Source organism: Erythrolamprus reginae, chromosome 1 (genome assembly GCF_031021105.1).
Source record: "Erythrolamprus reginae isolate rEryReg1 chromosome 1, rEryReg1.hap1, whole genome shotgun sequence".
NCBI lineage: Eukaryota > Metazoa > Chordata > Lepidosauria > Squamata > Dipsadidae > Erythrolamprus > Erythrolamprus reginae.
In genome coordinates this window covers 304,239,430-304,261,699 of record NC_091950.1, presented here as the reverse complement: position 1 = coordinate 304,261,699, position 22,270 = coordinate 304,239,430, and the positions used below count along the sequence as shown (strand labels likewise).

Below are 22,270 nucleotides of genomic sequence, written 5' to 3'. Positions count from 1 at the left end.
ATGCGTGTTTTAATATCCTGGGGTTGTTTTTATGAATTTTTAGCTTAAAATTGTAATTGGATTGGTGGGTATTGGATTTGTTATTATGTATTGTTTTTATCTTGTTGTGAGCCGCCCCGAGTTTTCGGAGAGGGGCAGCATATAAATCCAATAAATCTAATCTAATCTAATCTCTTGTTTCAGGTGATTTCTTTGTATTTTGGAAGCCCCTAGAGGCAGATCGGATCCTGGAGGGAACAAAAAAAAGAGGGGTTGTCTCGGTGGTTTCAAGGGAAGAAGTGTGGCTCCTGTTGGAATAGAGGGACTCTGATTTAATTTCAGATGCTATTTGAAAGCTAACATTCTCTTGTAAACAGCACCGAGAAAATGCAGCCTGTATGGCTGTTCTGGAGGTGTGAGGTTTTGAATTTTACATTGCTGGGGTGCTGGGGGAATGGCAAAAATGCCCCTGTTTTTGCAAAAAAAATGGGCCATTTTTTGCCGTTTTCACAAAAATGGAGGCACTTTTGCCTTCCACCAGTCCCCGGGAGTTTTCTGTGGGCTTACCAGACCTCTGTCTACTCCATTTTTGTGGGAAAATGGCCCAATTTGTTTTGAAAAATAGGATGTGGGGGTAGTGTTTGGGAAGCCAAAAATGGCTATATTTGGTGTATAAGACACACTGACATTTCCACCTTCTTTTGGGGGAATAAAAGGTGCATCTTATACTCCAAAAAGTAGAGTCTGTGTATATGTGTATGTGTACGTACAAAGCTGAATGGAGGAGATCCTCTGGCCTAGAGGAAAGGCTACAGGTTCAAATCCCACCCATCGCTAGGTGATGAGAGAAAACAACCTTGAAATAGATCTATACTAGTCTACTTTAATTTTCAATTCAGCAAACAATATGTTTTATACATACATACATACATACATACATACATACATACATACAAACATGCATACATGCATACATATATACATATATGAAACTACCAAAAGTATGAATTATTGAGCAAATTGATAATTGAAAAGTGTCAAAGGTTATACAGTACTATACTTAGACTATACTTAGGAAGATCGGTTTGGCTAAATATTGTGAAACACTGGAGGATGATAGATTAGAAGACAGGACAATAAGAACTAGAAGATATATGGTACTGTGGATTTTTTTTTAAAGCATTAAAATGACAAGCACAATGTCCACAGTTACCAAAATAGGAGGAAAAAAGGTAACCATATCAATGACCTCACCCTCAGAACCAAGATCAATAGAAAGTCTCCTTGGAGGAGAAAAAGCAAAAATTGGACAAAATTACAATTTTCCCTAGTAGGAAGAATCGGCACCATTAAAATGAATATCCTACCCAAAGTTTTATACATATTCTAAATAATTCCAATAAAATTAAATAAAAATTTCTTTGAAGAATTAAATAAAAGAACATTAAAATTCATTTGGCAAGGGGAAAAAGGCCAGCATAAAATGCAAACTTTTCCAGGATTCTAGACTGGAAGGGAGTTTGGGCCTACCAGACTGGGAACTGTATTATCAGGTAGCTACAGCGATATGGGTCAAACAAAGGATAATATTAAAAAACAAAAGAATATTAGTAATTGAAGGACATGACTTATAATGTGGCTGGTATGCATTTGTATGGGAGAGAAGGAATAAAATACACAATTATTTCCAAAACCATCAAATAAAAGATGCATTAATTAAGATTTTCAGGAAAATTAAGCAATATTTCTATATAAAAATTCCACGATGGATTTCAACAATGAAGCATTGTTTTATCTAAACATCATAGACTTAGATAAAAGAGTTAAATATAAGGAATTACTAGATAAACAATGGAAGTTAAAATCAAATAAAGAACTACGCATACAAACAAAATATAAAAACAATCTAAAGTAGAATGGCTTTCAAGATGAACAACAAGAAATTGATAAAATTTTAACAGATATGGATGAAAAAATAATTACTAAAATATGCAATTGTAAACCACTCCAAACTCGATTGCAGAAAATACGACTTCAGCAACAGAATTGTCAATGCCTGGAATGAACTACCTGACTCTCTGATTTCTTCCCCAAACCTCAAAAACTTTAACCTTAGACTGTCTACAGTCGACCTCACCACATTCCTAAGAGGTCTGCAAGGAGTGTGCATAAGTGCACCATTGTGCTTACTGCCCTATCCTAATTGTTCGAATTTACCTATATCTTCTTTGCTTATATTTATGTATATACCAATACCTGCTACCTTGTACATGTTTGAATGAATGCATTAATTAATTAATTAATTAATTAATTAATACTACCTGCATTTGATTCAGTGAAACAAAGATGAAATCAAAATTCAGAAGGCAGCATGAGAGATGGGAGGTCACAATTCTTGCTATCATGAAGTAAGTCAAACATTTTGAAACTTTCTATCACTGCAAGGTGGGGAAAAAACAGCTATAGCATTCATACATATGCAAATGCTAATGTGCTAACAAGGAGCATCTTTTGCACCTTATCACCTCACTTGGAAATGAAAATTAAATAGGACATTTCTCTCCTGAAGAGGGAGAGGAAGAACAATCATCTTTTGCTTATGTTATGTGCAGAGTTCTGGATTCTCTGAGATCAATGTTAGATGAATCTTCCAACAATTAGAGGGAAGACAGATAGAAACTCCTGATTAATAGCTGCTTGTCAGTGTTTTGGGAGTTGGATCTTCTCCACATGCCCAAGATTTTATCTTGGTTTGTCCCAGTTTTCTTCTGTTCTTCCAAGGCAGTGGTCCCCAACCTTTTTTCCACCAGGGACCAGTTTCAGCAAGACAATTTTTCTATGGCCCAGTGGGGGCAGAAAGGGGTGTGGTTTTGGGCGGGATTAAGCATGAGGGTATAGTTTATCATTCCATTGTCTCTCTTCCCTCCCCCCCTTTTTAATTTTGCGGGGGAACCGAGGTGACAGAGGGAGGAAGTGTAGGAAGGGGCGGTTTCCTGTCTCTTTCCCCTCGCATTCACTCGGGACTGCCGTTTGCCTTTCAGCAGATTCAGAGGACACCCCACCCCCCGCCACCGCCCGCTCTGGCTGGGATTCCAGCACAGTCACCTTCTTTTGTGATCGCTGCCTGCTTGGAGTGCCCACCACCAGATCCGGTAATTTTCTTGCAGCAAGGAATCCTTCCAAAAGAAAATTACCGGAGCTGGTGGTGGGGATTTCATGGTCACATGCACACCACTGGCTTCGCTCCCACCCAGGACCCCGGGAATAGGGTGGGGGAGCCTAGCAAAAAAAGAGCTGCACAATGCCAAAGCCTTTCCGTTTGAGCTGCAGGCAGAGCAAGGGCTTTGCGAGGGCTTCGCAAGGAGGAAATAGACCACTTTCAACAAGAGAAGAAAGACAGGAAAGGAAGAAAGCAAGCAAGCAAGTAAAGGTTTTCTCAGCCCGAGGGAAACGGCGGTCCTGAGTGAACGCGAGGGGAAAGAGACAGGAAACAGCTTGGCACTCGCCGACTCCACAGCAGCTGCTGACTCCGCGGACCGGTGCAACATGCCTTGCGGCCCGATACTGGTCTGCGGACCGGCGGTTGGGGACCCCTGTTCCAAGGCAAAAGCTGGATAACCATTTGTTATAAATATTTTAATTTATATTCTTGCAAGGAGCTGGGGGTTGGATTCAATTGACTAAATGGCCCTTGCAATTCTATAATCTTATAACTCCTATTGTAACTATCACTCATCTTCAGGCTTAACACTGATAAAACAGAAATCTTGGATTTTTGCCCTGCCCATCCATCCTCCCCCAATCTTATTTCTGCTTTCCATTTGCCTTCAAGATTGCTCCAGGCTTTCTTTACAGCCATTTGTATACCCGTAACTGCTGAAGCTTGTAATTTCCATCTAATTCAAACTTATGAAGGGGAATTTTTGAGACCGAGCTAAAAGCCCTTAGCTCAAATACATCCTCACAGGGGAACTAAATTGTCAGCTGAGCCATAAAAAATTTGGAATGCTAAGGAATACTGAAAAGATACTAGAAGGCAAACATAGACTTTTGAAATCAGGAACAGTTTGAGGATTCTCAAAACAATAACACTCAATGAAAAACTGTATTTCATACATTTATGAAATATTTCTCTTTTGCTTTTTCAAAACTCCCATTGCATTCGGAGTTCTGCCCATCACCACTTATTCATGCTCTAGTAGCCTCACTGACCTCACAAGATACATGATGAGCTACATTCAATGAAATACTCTGCAGTTATATCTACCAATTCAAATAACCTATCTTCTATACTCATTCACATGACTACTCTAAGTTGAGTATACATACTGTATATCAAGAAGGACTAGGTAACCTCTGCTTTTTTAGGGATGTCTTTGCCTTCAATTTGTGCTTCAATGTAATTATCCCATGGTCTTTAATTAAAACATACTTTTGTTTGAATTTCTGTATTTGTGTGTAACATTGGGTTATGAATACAAAAAGTCAAAGCTTGCATTATGACAGCATGCCACATGGTTTGCCATTTGCTGTAGAGATTCTGGCTCTAACGGTAGCACCTTTTACCCCCGTGGGTTCCCCTTGTTAAAGCAGTCACATATATTTCTCATGCTGCTTCTAAACTTGTTCCCAGTTGTTTCTACGTGCACAATGAGACAAAAATATTGATGTTTCTTCTGGATCTCTAAGTTGCATTTAATCATGGTATCCTCCTGGGCCAGCTATGTGGTTTTGGAGCAGAAGGCATAGTATTGTGATGGATTTCCTCCATTTTACATTATGATCAGTGTTGATTGATGGGGGGAGGGAGGAAATCCAATCCAAAACTCCTACTTAGAAACATAGAAACATAGAAGACTGATGGCAAAAAAAGACCTCATGATCCATCTAGTCTGCCCTTATATTTTGTATTTAGTCTGCCCTTATTTTTTGTATTTTATCTTAGGATGGATATATGTTTATCCCAGGCATGTTTAAATTCAGTTACTGTGAATTTACCAACCATGTCTGTTGGAAGTTTGTTCCAAGGATCTACTACTCTTTCAGTAAAATAATATTTTCTCATGTTGCTTTTGATCTTTCCCCCAACTAACTTCAGATTGTGTCCCCTTGTTCTTGTGTTCACTTTCCTATTAAAAACATTTATTTAACCCTTTGTCATATTTAAATGTTTCGATCATGTCCCCTCTTTTCCTTCTGTCTTCTAGACTATACAGATTGAGTTCATTAAGTCTTTCCTGATACGTTTTATGCTTAAGACCTTGCACCATTCTTTTAGCCCGTCTTTGGACCAGTTCAATTTTGTCAATATCTTTTTGTAGGTGAGGTCTCCAGAACTGAACACAGTATTCCAAATGTGCTCTCACCAGCACTATATATAGCGGGATCACAATCTCTCTCTTCCTGCTTGTTATACCTCTAGCGATGCAGCCAAGCATCCTACTTGCTTTCCCTCAAAGTAAGACATCCTCTGATAATAAGCCCAATCAGGCAATAAGGCAATAAGGCCAAGGGCTTATTTCAGGGTTCAAAAAATATAAGACAGGGTCTTATTTTTGGGGAAACACTATACTTTTCAAGGTACCTAAGACTTGACACTCTCATCCCTGACGATTAACATTGTGGGAATTCTGGATGTCATCTACTGCATGCATCAGTATGTTGTTGATACTTAACCAAATATTTCAAATCTGGTCACCCCAGTAATGTTGTTGAGATCTTGTTCCATATTTGAAGGCTCTTCATATCTGGTTTGGGAAAAGCTGGCTTAAATTTAACTCTGACAAGATTACAGTACTAGGGATACATGGTTTTTCTGGTACTACAGATTCTCTGTCTACAATATTATTTTCAATGAAGTGGTACAACTCCTTATGTGAAGAAACAAGTTAGAATGAATACTGAAGGCTGACTGCCATCTGCCTAGAATTTGGTAGTTCGAATCTTACCAGGCTCAAGGTTGACTCAGTCTTCCATCCTTCCAAAGTCGGTAAAATAAAAACCCAGATTGCTGGGGGAATGTGCTGACTATGTAAACAGCTTAGAGAGGACTGTAAAGCACTGCGAAGTGGTATATAAGTCTAAATGCTATTGCTATTTCAGAGTCCTCCTTGGTCCACCCAGCCCAAGAACAACTCAGAACAATCTAGTTCTTAATTTGTTTACATTATATAAACAGAATCTTGTCAGACTAAATCTATACTACTCAAACCCTGACAGTCATATCCTGGGAGACTCTAGGACAGTGATGGTGAACCTATAGCACAGGTACCACAGGTGGCACACGGAGCTATATCTGCTGGCACGCAAGCTGTCCTCCTAGCTCAGCTCCAACATGCATGTATGTGTCAACCAGCTGACTTTTGGCTCACACAGAGACTCTGGGAGGGCATTTGTGGATTCTAGAGAGCCTCCAGGGAGGATGGGGGAGGGCGTGTTTACCCTCCTTCAGCTCCAGAGAAGCCTTTGGAACCTGGGAAGGATGAAACATGAGCCTATTGGGCCCACCAGAAGTTGGGAAACAGGCCGTTTCCAGTCTCCAGAGGACCTCCGGGGGGGGGAGCTGTTTTTGTCCTCCCCAGGCATTGAATTATGGGTGTGGGCACTTGTGCATGTGCGATAGCAGGTGCACACCCTCTTTCGGCACCTGAGGGAAAAAAGGTTCACCATCACTGCTCTAGGAGGTGGCTATCCTAAATCTCTTCTGCTGTCTCCAATCCAGCTGTGGATTGTCTTGTCTCTTGTCTCATCCACCTCCTTGGAATGTGCTCCCTCCTTCCTGGAAAACTGCCTCTTCACTGTAGTCACAATGGTTTCCCCTTCATAGCTACAATCCATTACCTCTTGCAGGTAAAGAGCAGGTGGCAATTTAGCTGTAAGAGTTTTCTCACAAATTCATCTGGTATGCTAAACATGTTCTTTCTTGGACAGGAGTCACATGATCTCTCAGATCTTGGTCAGTTTACAGCTACAGCTGATCCAGAATGCAAAGGTATGAGCAATTGTGGATTTACCTCAGTACAGTCAGGTAACATTTCTGCTGTGTGAAGTGTACTGGCCATCAGTGAGCTTCCACATACAATTCAAGTCCATAGACTTTATGAGCTATAAAGCCTTTCCTTTATATACAAGCTCTGTGCCTTGGAATGCTTCAGTCCCGTCATTTCTGCCAGGCTCATAAGATCTGACATAGCAAGGTTGCCTTGTGTCCCATCCATTAAGCAATGTCATTTGATGGAATTAGGAAGTGCACCTTCTCTGCCGCAGTGCCTGCCTTTAGAGTAGCAACCCCCTGGAGATTCAGTGACTGCCTCAATCCTGCAAGCTTTGAAACAATCTCTGACCTATTTTTTTCTCCAAATTCTGAAACTAGTTAGCCCATGCCAATCTGGAGCATAGCATGTCGTTCACATGTTCATGTTTACTATTTATCTTTTCCCTTAGGCATCCCTTTAAAAAAGCATCCCTTTTTAAAGAAAAATCAGCATGCCCCCCAAAATCAGTGTTGAGCTGGACAAGCCGGCACAGCAGTTAGCGTGCAGCACTGCAGGCTCCTTCATCTAATTGCTTGCTGTATATCAGCAGTTCAAATCTCACCACCGGCTCAAGGTTGACTCAGCCTTCCATCCTTCCAAAGTGGGTAAAAAGAGGACCCAGACTGTTGGGGGGCAAGATGCTGATTCTGTAAACCGCTTAGAGGACTGTAAAAGCACTATGAGGCGGTATATAAATCTAAATGCTATTGCTATAAAGTTGCAAAGGGCAAATAAAGTTGTCCTTTGTTCCAACTTTTATTCAAACGCAGGTGCTTTCATGTTACAACTCTTCGGAGGATTTGCACAACCTAGCACAGAGCCCTTCCTCCTCATGCCTGAGAAGGGTGTGTAGTTCTCCTCTTCCAAAGGGTGGAAAGAGAGATATTATCTTTCTTGGCCACTACTGTTTGCCCGGAGACCAGAGTAGTCTCGGCCTAGCAACACTGTTATACACCTGTCACTGTTGATTGCAGCCCAGGAAACAAAGCTGGCTGCTCTCAGGCACGACGCCGGGAGGAGGGGAGGGAGCGGCAGAGTCCACAGAGTGACATCCATAGAAGACCCAGAGGGATTCCTGTTCTTTCCCCTTCCCGCCGACCCCACCCTTAGCTCGGATGTATCCACAACGGGCGGGCGCACGAAGCGCTTCGTCCCCGCGAGCGGGTCATTTTTTTTTTTTAAAGCCTCTTTCCGAGGTTCTGAAAAGGGGCGGACACCGGGAGGCCGGCAGAGTCGGAAATGACGTCGCCCGCGCGCACGGTGTAAACAGTTTGGTTGGGACCCTGGTAACCGTCGGTTCCAGGCGGGCGGCCTGGAGCGCAAGGCGCGGAACGGAGGGTGACTTAACAGTCGCCGCGGCGGGGGGCCCTCTTCCGTTTTTCTTTCTTTTTGCTTCGAGAAGAAAGGAGGAGCCCTGGAAGCGCAGGCCGGCTGAAGGAAGGGAGCGCCCCTCCTGGTCTCCTCCTCCTTCCGCGCGAGTTCGAAGTGGGTCCCGAGGAGAGCGAGCGATGCTCCGGTGAAGGAAGAACGGGGAACCACCTTTCCTTCCCCCCCCACCTCGTCTTCCCCCCCTTCCATCTCTCGAGGGGCGAAAGGATACGGACTGCTGGAGCTTCCAGGGGGATGGGAGGGGTCTGTTTTTAATACATCCGTTAAACGGAAGCTCAGGTTTTTTTGAGAGGGAGGGAGATTTTGCGCGCTCTCGCTCTCTCCAAATACCCGTCTCGGACCAAACGGGTGAGGAGAGGCTGTTAGACCCCTTGTTGTTTTTTGTGCCCCCCCCCCCCCTTTTTTTTGGGTCTTCTCTCAGCCGAATAAGAGATACGGAGAAAAAGAGGCTAAAAATGACCACTTGGGCCTGAAAGAGAAGACAGTGAGGGCAAAGGGGCTGGTTTTCTGTGTGTGGAATGTGAGCGCGCGCGCACTCTCGCGCCCCTAAAAAGGGGGGGAGAGAGGGAGGGGATGAGGAGGTATTTTCACCGCCCCGCTTTCGTTCCGGGCCCTTCCCTTTCTTGCCCAAAGCGCTAGTGTGCCAGTATCCTCCCTCCCCTTTCCCCACGTTTGCCTTTCATCCTCGCTCTCCTCTCCCCCCATCCCCCTCCGGTGCCTAGTTAACGGGGGTCTCTTTGCTGTGTGGAAGATGGCGACACCAGGGATGAGCTGGCAGCAGCACTATTACAGCAGCGGTTCTTCCGCCGGCGCTGGGAAATTCAACACCAGCTCTTCTTCCTCGGTGATGTCCTCCCTTTTCGGCATGGAATACAACCAGGATCTCCATCTCAAAATGAGCAAGAAAATAGCTCAGCTGACCAAGGTGGGAGAGCCCCCCCTCCCCCAATCCTCCCAAGGCTTTTCCTGTTCAATGTTTCTTTTTGCTCACTCCACCTCATACCGTTTGTTTTTGTATTTTGAAACACTGCATTTCAAACTCTCTGTAGGTTAAAAGAGAATAATTACCATTGGATTGAACATCTGAATCTTTCACATGCGCAAAATTAACAGGTTTATTGCATGGTGACTGTTCCGTTATTTATCAGTGGATCCTGGTAGGAGGCATGTTCTTCTCTGTGATTCTTATTTTCCCCCCTCTCAATTCAATATATGATGGCCTCTGATTAGGAGGAGGGAATGAAAGTTGCAATCTAAGATTTATTCACAGTGGATAAACTCGACTGAAGGTAGTGATATTTGACAAAATATATAAATGGATAGTATGTTTGTATGCCTGATCGCTAATGGTGCATAATTGCATATATTTTTATTGTTGCTTTTATATTGGCATCTAAATATGCTTTCATTTTCAATAACTTGTTTATCCTGTCATATCTTGTTTTTCAAGAATTTTCTAGTTGAGCCTCATAATGCTTAACAACTATTGATTTGTTTCAGACTGCTATTCATGCAAATCTTGGCAGTTTTCAAATATGAAAATAAATAGGTTTGCCTTTAGAAAGGAATTACCAAGTTCTCTTTAGGGAATGTTTCATAATCATAACCTACTACAGAAAGGCATTCATCCTGATAGAAGTTCATATAGCTAGTCATTTAGAGACAATTTAGAACAAGTGTCATCAGAGGATTGCAAGCAATATATTCCAGCAATCCTATCCCTAGTTATAAATGCAAGATGTATTTTACGCATTTATTTCCTGTACACATTATAGGAGACAGCATATAATAATATAGAAATGCCTTGACAGTTCACAAGAATATTTTAAAAGAATATTGATTGATTGATTGATTGATTGATTTTTGTATGCTGCCCCTGTCTGAGGACTCGGGACGGCTCACAACATATCAAAACAATATACAATATATATATCTAAAAGTTCCAATTACTGTAGCTAAAAAACTTTAAAAACTCTAATAACATTTAAAATCATTTATTCCCATTCACAGAGAAAGACATACTATACTTGTCGGCCAGGGGGCTAGGGTCTAATGGCCCCAAGCTTGGCGCCACAGATAGGTCTTTAAACTTTTACAAAGGTGAGGAGGGTGGGGGCAGTGCAAATCTCTGGGGGGAACTGATTCCAGAGGGCCAAGGTCCCCACGGAGAAGGCTCTTCCCTTAAGTCCCACCAAACGACATTGTCTAGTTGACAGGACCTGGAGAAGGCTGACTTTGTGGAACCTAACTCGTCACTGGGGCTCATGTGGCAGAAGGCGGTCCTGGAGGTAATCTGGTCCGATGCCATGTAGGGCTTTATAAGTCATAACCAACACTTTGAGTTGCATCCGGAAACCAATCGGCAGCCAATGCAGTCCGTGTTGGAGAAATTGTTTTTACAAACCAACCATAGTTTTATAGGCTTGGCAAAATTAAAATGTATATTAATCAACCTCAACTAATGTACATATCCTCCTCAAACCTCGTTTCTACAGCTGCTATAATCAATAAATAATTCAACCATATGTTTAATTCCCAACACATCTGGAGGCCCTAGATTCCAGAAACCTGAGGAATACAAATATTGCTCACTTTATGGCAAGCTTGGTATGTTACTTCAGCATTATTTTTATGAAGCATTTATGAATTAACACTGTTAATGTGGGACAGCTGTATTTAAAGAAAGAGTTAATCATGATTTATATGGTTGAATCAATTTTATAAATATGATTTTAATGTTTGTTGGCAAAGGAAATGCCCTGTGTTTATTTGAGTGACAGATAATTGCTCTGAATTTTCTTTCTTGGTTAACTATTGGATTTCACTGGATTTATTTATACTCTTAATGCAAACATAGTACCATTCACAATTGTATTTTACATTTTAAAGAGGCAACCAAACCCTTTGTAAATGTACATGAAATGTCAGATTCAAAAATAATATGGCTCCAAATGCAACTTCTAGGACTAAGAGTGGATGAAGAATACTTTTAAATCCTACATAAATATTTATCCAAAGCAGCTGACCAGCTCTGGTTTCATATTGAATACTGGATGAGATTACTCTTGCTATATTCAGATGTAATATATCATAGGGTCTATATAATATGAACTTCACTTTTTGAACTCTATATAATGTGGAAATTATTGAGCAACTTTTTAAAATGGTTGTTAGAATGCAAAATATATTGAATGTATGATGAGGAGAAACTGATATGCCATATCATTTTTTAAAACCACTAAGACAGATATATCTGAAGTTATGACATAATGGAGCCTAACCATTACTGCTGAAAGTATTGACAGTCATAAAACTGATTGATCATATGATCAACCTGATTTTATGATTTTTTTGCGGCAGAGGTTAAGCAAATGAAAGTGTGAATGCCGCAGTCATTAAATAATTAACATGCTGTTAAATGAACTTGGTGCTCACTATGGACACAATTTTGCCGAAAAGTGAGTGCTACTTTTAAGCAAAACACTTATAAATTCGTTGTGGGAGCATCCAGCTGTCAGAACCTCACATCCAAATTGCAAGTTCCCTTTTTCAAGTAGGTCCTAACTTTGAATGGTCATTAGGTGGCTTAATGTAAGTCAATGACTACAGGTAATCCTCGACTTACGGTCATAATTGTGCCCAAAATTTCCATTTCTAAAAATTTCCATTTCTAAGTAAGATAGTTGTTACTGTATTTTTCAGATTGTAAAATGCACCAGAGTATAAGATGCACCAAAATTTTGAAGAGGTAAGTGAGAAGAAAAGGTTTTTGCCTTCCCCCAGGCCCCAGGGGCACTCTACAGACCTCCCAAATTCTCTGTGCTCCCTGTTTTTGTGAAAAGTGGGCTCCTTTTTTGCCCATTTTGCCTGGGGCTTCTTTTTTTTTTCAAAAACAGCATTTTTGCCTTCCATCCAGAGTACTCTGCAGCCCTCCCAAACCCTCTGTGCACCCAGACCCTAGAAGCATTCTGCAGACCTTCTAATGCCTCTGTGCAGCTGTTTTTGCATGGGGTGGGGCTTAGGGAAGCCAAAAATGGCTGTGTTCAGTGTATAAGACGCACCAACATTTCCACCATCTTTTAGGAGAGGGATAGAGTGCATCTTATAGTTCGAAAAATACAGTAAATGAATTTGGTCCCATTTCATTTATTTGTTTATTTATTTATTGGACTTCAATGCCACCCCTCTCCGAGGACTCAGGGCGGCTTACAACATATAACGGAATAATATATAGCGTCCTAAATCCAATTAATTTAAATTAATAGTCTAAAAAAAACCCCAAAACCATAAAAAGACACTCATTCCCATTCTATTGACTTATCGCAACACATTCGTCGGCCTAGTGGCATAGATCAGTCTTGAGACTCTTTTGGAAGGCGAGGAGGGCAAGGGCAGTGCGAATCTCTGAGGAGAACTGATTCCAGAGGGCTGGACCCCCCACAGAGAAGGCTCTTCACCTAGGCCCCTCCAAACGACATTGTCTAATTGACGGGACCTGGAGAAAGCTGACTCTGGGATCTAATGGGTCACTTTTCGCCTTTCTTGCCACAGTTGTTAAATGAATCACTGCAGTTAAGTTAGTAACATGATTAAATGAATTTGACTTCCCTGTTGACCTTGCTAGTCAGAAGATCGCAAAAAGTCATCACATGACACCAAGATACTACAATCATTCTAAATACATACTGTTACATGCTTCCAACTTTTAATCATGTGACCATGGGGATGCTGTAACAGTTGCAAGTGAGAAAAATATTCATAAGTCACTTTTTTCAGTGCTGTTGTAACTTTGAATTGTCACTAAACAAATGATTGTTAAATCAAAGACTATCCATTATCTATAAATGATTGCTTATTAAAATTTACCTTTAAAAGCTTGGTCATACAATAAAACCATTCCAATACTGGAAACTGAGTTTTTGGCACTTCAAATTTATTTCATTTATTCTCCTGAATTTGATAAAGGAGCCTGTGCTAGGCTAGCCCTGTGCATACTGTGTAGCACCATTAGACAGCACATATTCTAATTGAATTCTGTCTAATTATCTTTATACTATCACCAGATGCTGCAGGGAAACAGTTTAGGTAGTCATTTGGTTTACTTTATGCTACATTGCCTGAGATAAGGTTAAGCTATCTTCTAGGAACAGGAAAACAGAAGAAGCTGCAGAACTTCACTAATGATAATGTATCTTTAATCCAGTTTAGGTGGCATAGCTTGTATAAAAACAATCCAGAATCCTTCATAAAATGATGAGATGACAGAACTGCTAACCAGTCTAGATATTTTTGTCTATTTCAACCCTTCTCTCGGTTTACTCTTATTTTTCCTGTTGTGTTTTGTTCCCTCTACTATATAGGATATTATAGACAGTTTGGTATAGTAGTTAAGATGTCAGGTTAGAAACTAGGAGAGTCTGAGTTCTAGCCCTGCCTTAGGCACGAAGCCAGCTGGGTGACTTTGGGCCAGTCATTCTAACTGAGTTCTTGAAAGGGTGCAATGGCAGAACACTTCCAAAAAGTCTTGCCAACTGCAGAGATTAGTCCAGAAAGTCATGAGGAGAGATAAAACGACTCGAGAGCACTCTATACCATCACCAAAAAATAGTAACAGTTTCTGGAGTGCAAGAAATCTGAGTAGCCATTAGATGGCAGCTGTTAATTGAAACTTTCTTTTATCTTTGCTACCATCTTTTGGTTGTCTGGATTTTTACAGCCCAGATATAGTATCTCTACTCTCATGACTTTTCATGACATCAGATTTGGAGACAGAAGAGCATGTGCAGGTATAATACTGACCTGGCTGGCATCCAAATACAGTAGTCTATTTATTATTGAAGCAGTATAGCTTAGGCAGGAAGGAAATACTTGGCAACTACTGGTGCAAAATTTTAAAAGTCTGTTATAAGGCAACTGATTACCTGCTAGAAAAAAAAGTTAAACATCCCACCTACATATTAATTGAGGTTGCAGATAAAGAAATCAAATTTTGTTTATACTTTACTCCTTTATTTGAATGATTTATAGAAGATGGCTGCCAATCTCATAGCAATGACTGGTAGGCATACAAAAAGTTAAAACCAAAATGATAAACAATAATCTGCATAACAAATGTCCAAGATTGAAAGGGAATGTTCCAATTTACAACGGGGAATAAAAGCCATTTCATGAGAGAAATTGCCACATGGCAACAATGAACTTTAAATGTATTGGCCGCCCAACTGTGTGTGGTCCACAAAACTAAAAAAGGCACATTAAAACTAAAAATATTAAATCAATAGGCAGCCCAGATTCAAATGCTCTAACAATAAAATCCATAAAGCCAATAGGGGCCATTATACAAATAATACCAAAGCCAGTTTTTTAAGTATTTTGGAATCCTAAGAGATATGTCACCAACCTCTCTGAGGGGATCTATTTCAGAGGGAGGAGGCTGCAACATATAAGATAAGACTCACTTCCTAGATCCCACAAGATGGAAATATTTAGAAGAGCACTGAATCTGCTGGAATGTAGTACAGTACTAGGATGGCATGACAAGCGGTCTCCCATTGTCTAGATTCTATGCCCATGAGGGCAAACCTATGGCATGCGTGCCATAGGTGGCACATGGAGCCATTTTGAGGGCATGTAAGGCTTTTGAACTTCAACATGGGTCATTGAGTCTGTTTGTCACCATCCCCAGGCTCCAGAGGCTTTCCTGACGCTTGGGGAAGGCAAAAACGATCTCTCCCCTCACCCTCCACAAGGTTGAAAATCATCTGGAATCCGTTTTTCGCCATCCACAGACTCTAGAGGCTTCAATGAACCCTGTGTGCATGTGCGGGGGGAGCACAGGAGGGTTGTGTGGGCATGCAGGGGAGAGGGCATTACATTATGGATGTGGGCATGCACACATGTGCTATTGCCCACACATACATCCTTTTGGCACCCAAGCAAAAAAAGGTTCACTATCACTGCCCTATGCCATACAAGGTTTTATAGATAATAACCAGCACCTTCATTTGCACTCAGACACCAACTGGCAACTATGCAACTCACACATAAATAGTGATAAATCCCCACAAGCAAGTGCCCCCCAACCCTTATTATTTGAATCTCTTTGAACCATCTGTAGTTTCTGTGTAGTCTTCGAGAGCAACCCCATGTAGAGCGCATTGCAATAATCCAATAGTGAAGTGATCAATCCATGAGTAAATGTATAAATGGCACCATTCCTTTTATGAGTACCTATCTGTTTGTTCATGACCTCAAATCTCCGAAGGTTCTTCACCGATTGATTTGAAATTTTGACACAGTGTTGCATTCGATTACAGGTCTTTTTATATACCAATATAAGATATAGATATAGATATATAGATAGATGTCACACACTGGGGAAAAATATAGTAGCCACGTTTTGATTGACTGATGGAAAACATAGGGACCTCATTTCCATTGGCTTGTGAAAAAGATAGGAAGCACTGATGATAATTTGAACCAATGAGAATAGTCCATTTATATGGAGAAACTGGGAGTTGCTTGGCATCGAGACTGGTTACAAACATAGGACGCGTGTTTTGATTGACTGGTGATAATTTCAAACAATGAGAATGGTCTGTTTAGATGCACATTGAAAGTGATGGTTAAAGGATTCGTCTTATTCCAATACTTAGTTCAACCATGCACCTTTCACGTAGCAAGCAGGTGGCTGGGGACTACAGAACCCATGTGGTGGGCCCAGCGTTCAAAGCCACCTAGCAGGAAGGAAAGCTGCCTTGTATCCATCCCGGGGAAGGAAAGAGGTTCGCTTCTGCCTGCCATCCACCATATCCTTGCAGATTTTCGCGCTGGGTTGGTTGCGTGGTAAAAGAGGACTGGGTGGGTGGATCGGGTCACTTTTGGGCTGGCAAACATAAGTTGAGCAGGGGATTGGACTAGAACAGCGTTTCCCAACCGGTGTGCCGCGGCACAGTAGTGTGCCGCGAGACATGGCCAGGTGTGCCGCGAGAAGCTCAAGCTGGGCGGGGCGCTGCCGGCGCCCCTGCCTGAGTGTCATCCTGTGGATGGTCTTGGGCTTCACAGTCGCTTCCTGATTCCCTCTCCTCCCACCGCCTGTGTCTCCCGCCGTCGCCTCCCACCAAGCCGTTGCCCGTTGCCGTGGGTTCCTCGATTGGGAACTGCCGCTTCCCTCCGTCCAGCTCAGCCACGCTGCCGTAGAAAGCACAGAGGTTATTGCCACCGCTTCTGCCTCCACTCAGGGAGCCACTGTGGTCACCGCGCCTTTTATTTATTTTATTTATTTATTATTTGGATTTGTATGCCGCCCCTCTCCGAAGACTTTTCCTCTCCCTCAGCTCAATCACGGTGGCTCCCTGAGTGGAGGCAGAGGTGGCGGCAATAACCTCTGCACTTTCTACGGCAGCGTGGCTGGGCTGCCTGGAAGGAAGCGGCAGCTCCGAGGAATGAGGCGCTGGCGGTAGACACAGGCGGAGGGAGGAGAGGGAACCAGAAAGCAACCGTAAAGCCAAAGACCAGCCACAGGACGACCTTCAGCCAGGGGCACCGGAACCGCACGCAGCCATGGTGGGAGCAGCATGAGGTAGCAACGAGGCGCGAGGACAAGCAGGCAGCTTGGCAGAGGGGAAGCGCTGAGGGGCTCTCCTCCTTCCCCACCGCCGCGCTTCTCTCCCGCCCTGGCTTTCGCTTCGCCCCATGATTTCCCCGCAATTTCATCCAGGCCACCTCTTGCCTCCTTTTGAACTGCGGGGAAATCTGCGGGCGAAGCAAAAGCCAGGGCGGGAGAGAAGCGCGGGGGTGGGGAAGGAGGAGAGCCCCTCAGCGCTTCCCCTCCGCCAAGCTGCCTGCTTGTCCTCGCGCCTTGTTGCTACCTCCTGCCTTTTTCCAGGGGCCTTTGGAAGGCACCCAGGGAAGGGGGGGGATTGGGGGTGGCTGCAGCGGCTTCTCGTCCTCATCCGGCTGCTAATGCCCGCCCGGCCCCTCTTGCAGTCCCTTCACGGAGCGCTTTTGTCCCAGGCTGTCAGCGAAAGGGCTGCAGGACAGGCGGGGCAGGCGTTCTTCTCACAGCTGAGGCAGAATTTGGAATGTTGGGGGTGTGTGCGTGCGGGCTCCGCATCCCCCTGCCACCCGGAACATTTAAAATAAGAAAAACCTTCGCCGGCCTCCGCAGAGAAGAAAGGAAGAGAGAGAAAGAGAGACAGAGCAAGAGAGACATAGCAAGAGAGGCAGAGAGAGAGAGAAAGAGAAAGAGAGAGAAAGAGAGCTAGCAAGAGAGAGAGAAAGAGAGACAGAGAAAGAGAGAAAGAGAGAAAGAAAGAGAGAATGAAAGAGAGATAGCAAGAGAGGCAGAGAGAGCAAGGGAGAGAGAAAGACATATAGGGAGGGAAGGAGGGAGAGAGAAAGAGAGCAAAAAAGAGAGGAAGAAAGAAAGAGGGATGGAGAGAGAGAAAGAAGGGAAGGAAGGAAGAGAGAGAAAGAGTGAGGGAGAAATAGAGCGAAATGGAGGAAGATTTTTTTTTGTCAAAACTTTTCTTTAGCCACCCCCCCACCCCCCCATTCAGTGTTCCCCAGGATTTTGAAAATATGAATAATGTGCCGCGGCTCAAAAAAGGTTGGGAAACACTGGACTAGAACACCACCAAGGTACCTTCCAACTCTTGTTATTCTGAAAAAAAATTGAGCAGGCGGTTGCACTACAAGACCTGCAAGGTTGGGCCACAGCAACGCGTAGCTGGGTACTCTATACGCTAATATATCTATAACTACTCCTTGAAAATATTGTTTTTAATTAGAGAGAGGTAGTTGAGTTCTGATGTCAGATTGGATCCCCACTGTCGCAGCATTATGAAATATTTATTGGAAGTTAGTGCATTCAGAAAGCTTAAGATATCTAAATCTTAGAAAGATGAAAATCTTCTTTTAATCTTTAAATTTATTGTTACAATATATTTTGTTTTGTTTTGTTTTATTTTGCTTATTTTCTTAATGTAACTTTTTAACCGGCTGGTCCTTAGGGTTTTGTTCCTTTCATTTTAGTTGAACTCGCTTTTAGATGTTTTATTTAGTGTTGTAACTACTTTGCTGGTCATTGACCATAAATAAGTAAAGTTTAAAACACAAGAAAAACACCAATAAAATTAGTCAACCAGCAGAATTTGCTTAACCTCGAGATCCAAATGCTGTGGGAACAGTCAAATCTTTAGTGCCTTGTGAAAGGCTAACAGCTATGTTTGTATGAGAGAGAAAAGTGTTCTTGTGAGTGGAGAGTGTCTACATTGGTTGATGAAATACTAACATTACTCACTGCTGTTATAATTATTTTTAGTGGCGGTTAGCACTTCATTTTTTTTAAAATATCACTCAATGAACTTTTTTTCATCATATCCTCTTTTGTAGGATACTTTAATTGCTACCTAACCCTTCATTTAAAGTACCTGTAGCTTTGAATTTATTTCAACCTCCACAATTAAAAGTTAAGAGACAGAAATAGTTCTAACCCTTCATTTACAGTAGCTTTGAATTTATTCCATCCTCCACAATTAAAAGTTAAGAGACAAAAATAGTTCAACTAACATGCAATTAGAATATTTTCCCGAAGTACCCTTATTTGTGATGGAATACATACTTAGAAACATAGAAGATTGACGGCAGAAAAAGACCTCATGGTCTATCTAGTCTGCCCTTATACTATTTCCTGTATTTTATCTTAGGATGGATATATGTTTATCCCAGGCATGTTTAAATTCAGTTACTGTCGATTTACCAACCATGTCTGATGAAAGTTGTTCCAAGGATCTACTACTCTTTCAGTAAAATAATATTTTCTCATGTTGTTTCTGATCTTTCCCCCAACTAACCTCAGATTGTGTCTCCTTGTTCTTGTGTTCACTGAACCTTATTTAACCCTTTAACATATTTAAATGTTTCAATCATGTTACCCCTTTTCCTTCTGTCCTCCAGACTATACAGGTTGAGTCCATTAAGTCAGTGTTTCCAACCTTGGCAACTTGAAGATATCTGGACTTCAACTCCCAGAATTCCCCAGTTGAAGTCCAAATATCTTCAAGTTGCTAAGGTTGGGAAACACTGCATTAAGTCTTTCCTGATAAGTTTTATGCTTAAAACCTTCCACCATTTTTGTAGCCCGTTTTTGGACCCATTCAATTTTGTCATTATCTTTTTGTAGGTGAAGTATCCAGAACTGAACACAGTATTCCAAATGTGGTCTCACCAGCGCTCTATAAAGCAGGATCACAATCTCCCTCTTCCTGCTTGTTATACCTCTAGCTATGCAGCCAAGCATCCTACTTGTTTTTCCTACCGCCCGACCACACTGTTCACCCATTTTAAGACTGGCAATGCCACTACTTGGCAGTGATAAGACAATTAAGGAGGAAATAGGCCCATGACAGAAGAACATCTTGAGTCAATTGGAAGGGAGGGAGAGCTGAAAAAGAAATTGAGAATAGTTCTGCTTTATGTATATAAGTTATGTGTATGAACTACTTCTGTACGCTTCACAGTTCTGTTAGGTTATCTACCAGAAAAAAAGAACAGAATCCATGTACCAGTAGTTCTTGTATTTAAGCCCGCCAGCCTAACAGTGGTTGACATTATTGGACTAAAGTATTTTTGAAGAAATTATGAGACATATATATCACTTGTTATTAGATATAGATAGTAGTCCTTGATTTATGACCACAACTGAGTCCAAAATTTGCATGGATAAGCAAGACAGTTGTTGAGTACCATGCTTCTTAAGTGAATCTGGCTTCCCCATTGACTTTGCTTATCAGAAGGTTGCAAAAGGTGATCCCATGACCATGGGACACTGCAGCCATCATCAATACATGCTAGTTGCGAAATCTGATCATGTGACCATGGAGAAGCTGCAATGGTCGTGTCACTTTTTTCAGTGCTTTTGTAACTAAACAATCATTAAACCAATAGTTGTTAATCAAAGACCACCTAATTTGGATATAGTTATTGATATTTCAGAAATATATGAAGTCAATCTGCATTTAATTTGGGATTTTATTTTCTTGCAGTATTCAAGCAAGCAGAAGCATAAAGGAGTATAAAACTAACAGGCCAATATAAAAATCTTAATCAATATAGCATATTCTACTACAGTTTTATTTGGCAAACTATTACCATCTTTGATCAAGCCAAATCTAAAAGATGCTAGAGCAGTGATGGTGAACCTATGGCATGCGTGCCATAGCTGGCATATAGACCCATATATGAGGGCACACAAGGTGTTGCCCGATGTCAGCTCCAGCATACATGTGCGCGTTGGCCAGCTGATTTCCTTTTGGCCATTTTTGTTCTTCATAGGGATGGCGAAAAACAGCCCAATGGTCCTACCAGAAGTCCGGAGGCTTCAGTGAGGACTGTGTGCATGCACAGGGGACAGCTGGGGGAGTTAAGCATTTACAGGGGGGGGGGGGGGAGCACAAGAGTTGTATGCATACATGTGGGGAGGGTATTGCATTATGGATGTGGGCACACACGTGCATGCTATCACTCACATGCACACCCTTTTGGCACCCAAGCCAAAATAAATTCACCATCACTGTGCTAGAGAATTCCCTGAACCTTAGCATTTAGACAAATCAATAATTAATAGCCATACAGTATGGAAATAAGCCACATTTGCATACTATTCACATCACAGAGGGTAGGTGGGGGGAGGTGCTAAATTGCCTAGTAGATTTGTAAGTTCCAATTAAGGTTATTACAATAGTACTACCAGTTTGTTAAAATTAATTTTTAAATTGTTAAAATTTCATTACATATTTTCCTGTGTGGATATTTTGATGCAATATGATTCATATTTTTGATTTAAAAATATATAAACCATTGTCAGATATAGATATTTGGGCACTTACCCCTTTACTCCACTGCTCCCTATTTAAATCGCTCTCTCATTTCTATCTGTCTCATAATTTTCTTAATACAAATTCAAATATGATGGAGAACTAGAAACATAACTGAGAAGAGCCTAAGAGGGCTAATAAAACCAGTCCTTGGTAAATCTATTTACCAGTTTTACATAGCCTTTAGCAATGGGGCAATGGCTCTTTGAGATGTAAATAAAGTGCAAGTGCTCCTCTTGGGTTATATTATTCTCCTGCAGGAAGTACACTAAATGTTCTAGGCAAATTGCTGTAGTATTCTGTAAGTTAATTTACAGTATATCATCTTTTATAGTATTATTCTGATAATTTAATACTGTATATCAGAAACATTATGAGTTGTAATAAACATGGTAATTGATGTCTCTAAAGCCCTGGTTCCCAAAAATGAAATTGCCCCCCTGTGGGGCGTGAGGCCCACGCCCCACAGGGGGGCAATTTCATTTTTAATGGGGGCAATTGGAACCTTGTTTAAACCTAGTTAATGGCCTTTTAGGCTTCCTCCTTGCCAGTAGTTCACTTTTTGAATAATAAGAATTATATGTCATTGGGGGGGGAGGTCTCAGGATTTTAGAGATGCTTAGGTGGGGCATCGCCAAAAAAGGTTGGGAACCACTGCTCTAAAGACTGAGAAACTAAATATTTTAGGTCGGTATTATTGTCAGAGGAGAAATGCAGGAACAGACTTGTGATCAATCCTTACAAAATTGAGTAGCTACATTTTTTGGCTTTTCTGTTTTTGGGTGCAAAGTGGTTATCACCTTTGAAGACCTTCAAGGTATAGGGCCTAGCTATATGAGGAACCACCTCCTTCCTACATCATCTCTGCCTCATAGTACAATCTAGCAAGGTATGTGCTCTTCATGTCCTGTGAATTAAATGACACAGTTATTTTGTGGAATTCTGAATGTGCATCACATTGTTATAGTTCCTGCCCTATAGAATGACAGC

At 41.8% G+C, this 22,270-nt stretch overlaps 1 protein-coding gene across 4 annotated transcripts in view; it reads left to right on the top strand.

The window, feature by feature from the left end:
- The first annotated feature begins 8,025 nt into the window (after positions 1 to 8,025).
- FAM184A (family with sequence similarity 184 member A) overlaps positions 8,026 to 22,270 on the top strand; it is a 68,046-nt gene continuing 53,801 nt past the window's right edge. For all 4 annotated transcript variants that reach the window (XR_011557418.1, XR_011557416.1, XR_011557417.1 and 1 more), the window contains exon 1: positions 8,026 to 9,327. Coding sequence is in view for 1 of the 4 variants with exons in the window: in XM_070733433.1 (XP_070589534.1) it covers positions 9,154 to 9,327 (174 nt within the window). In the remaining 3 variants the exon portion in view is untranslated. The remainder of the gene's footprint in view (positions 9,328 to 22,270) is intronic.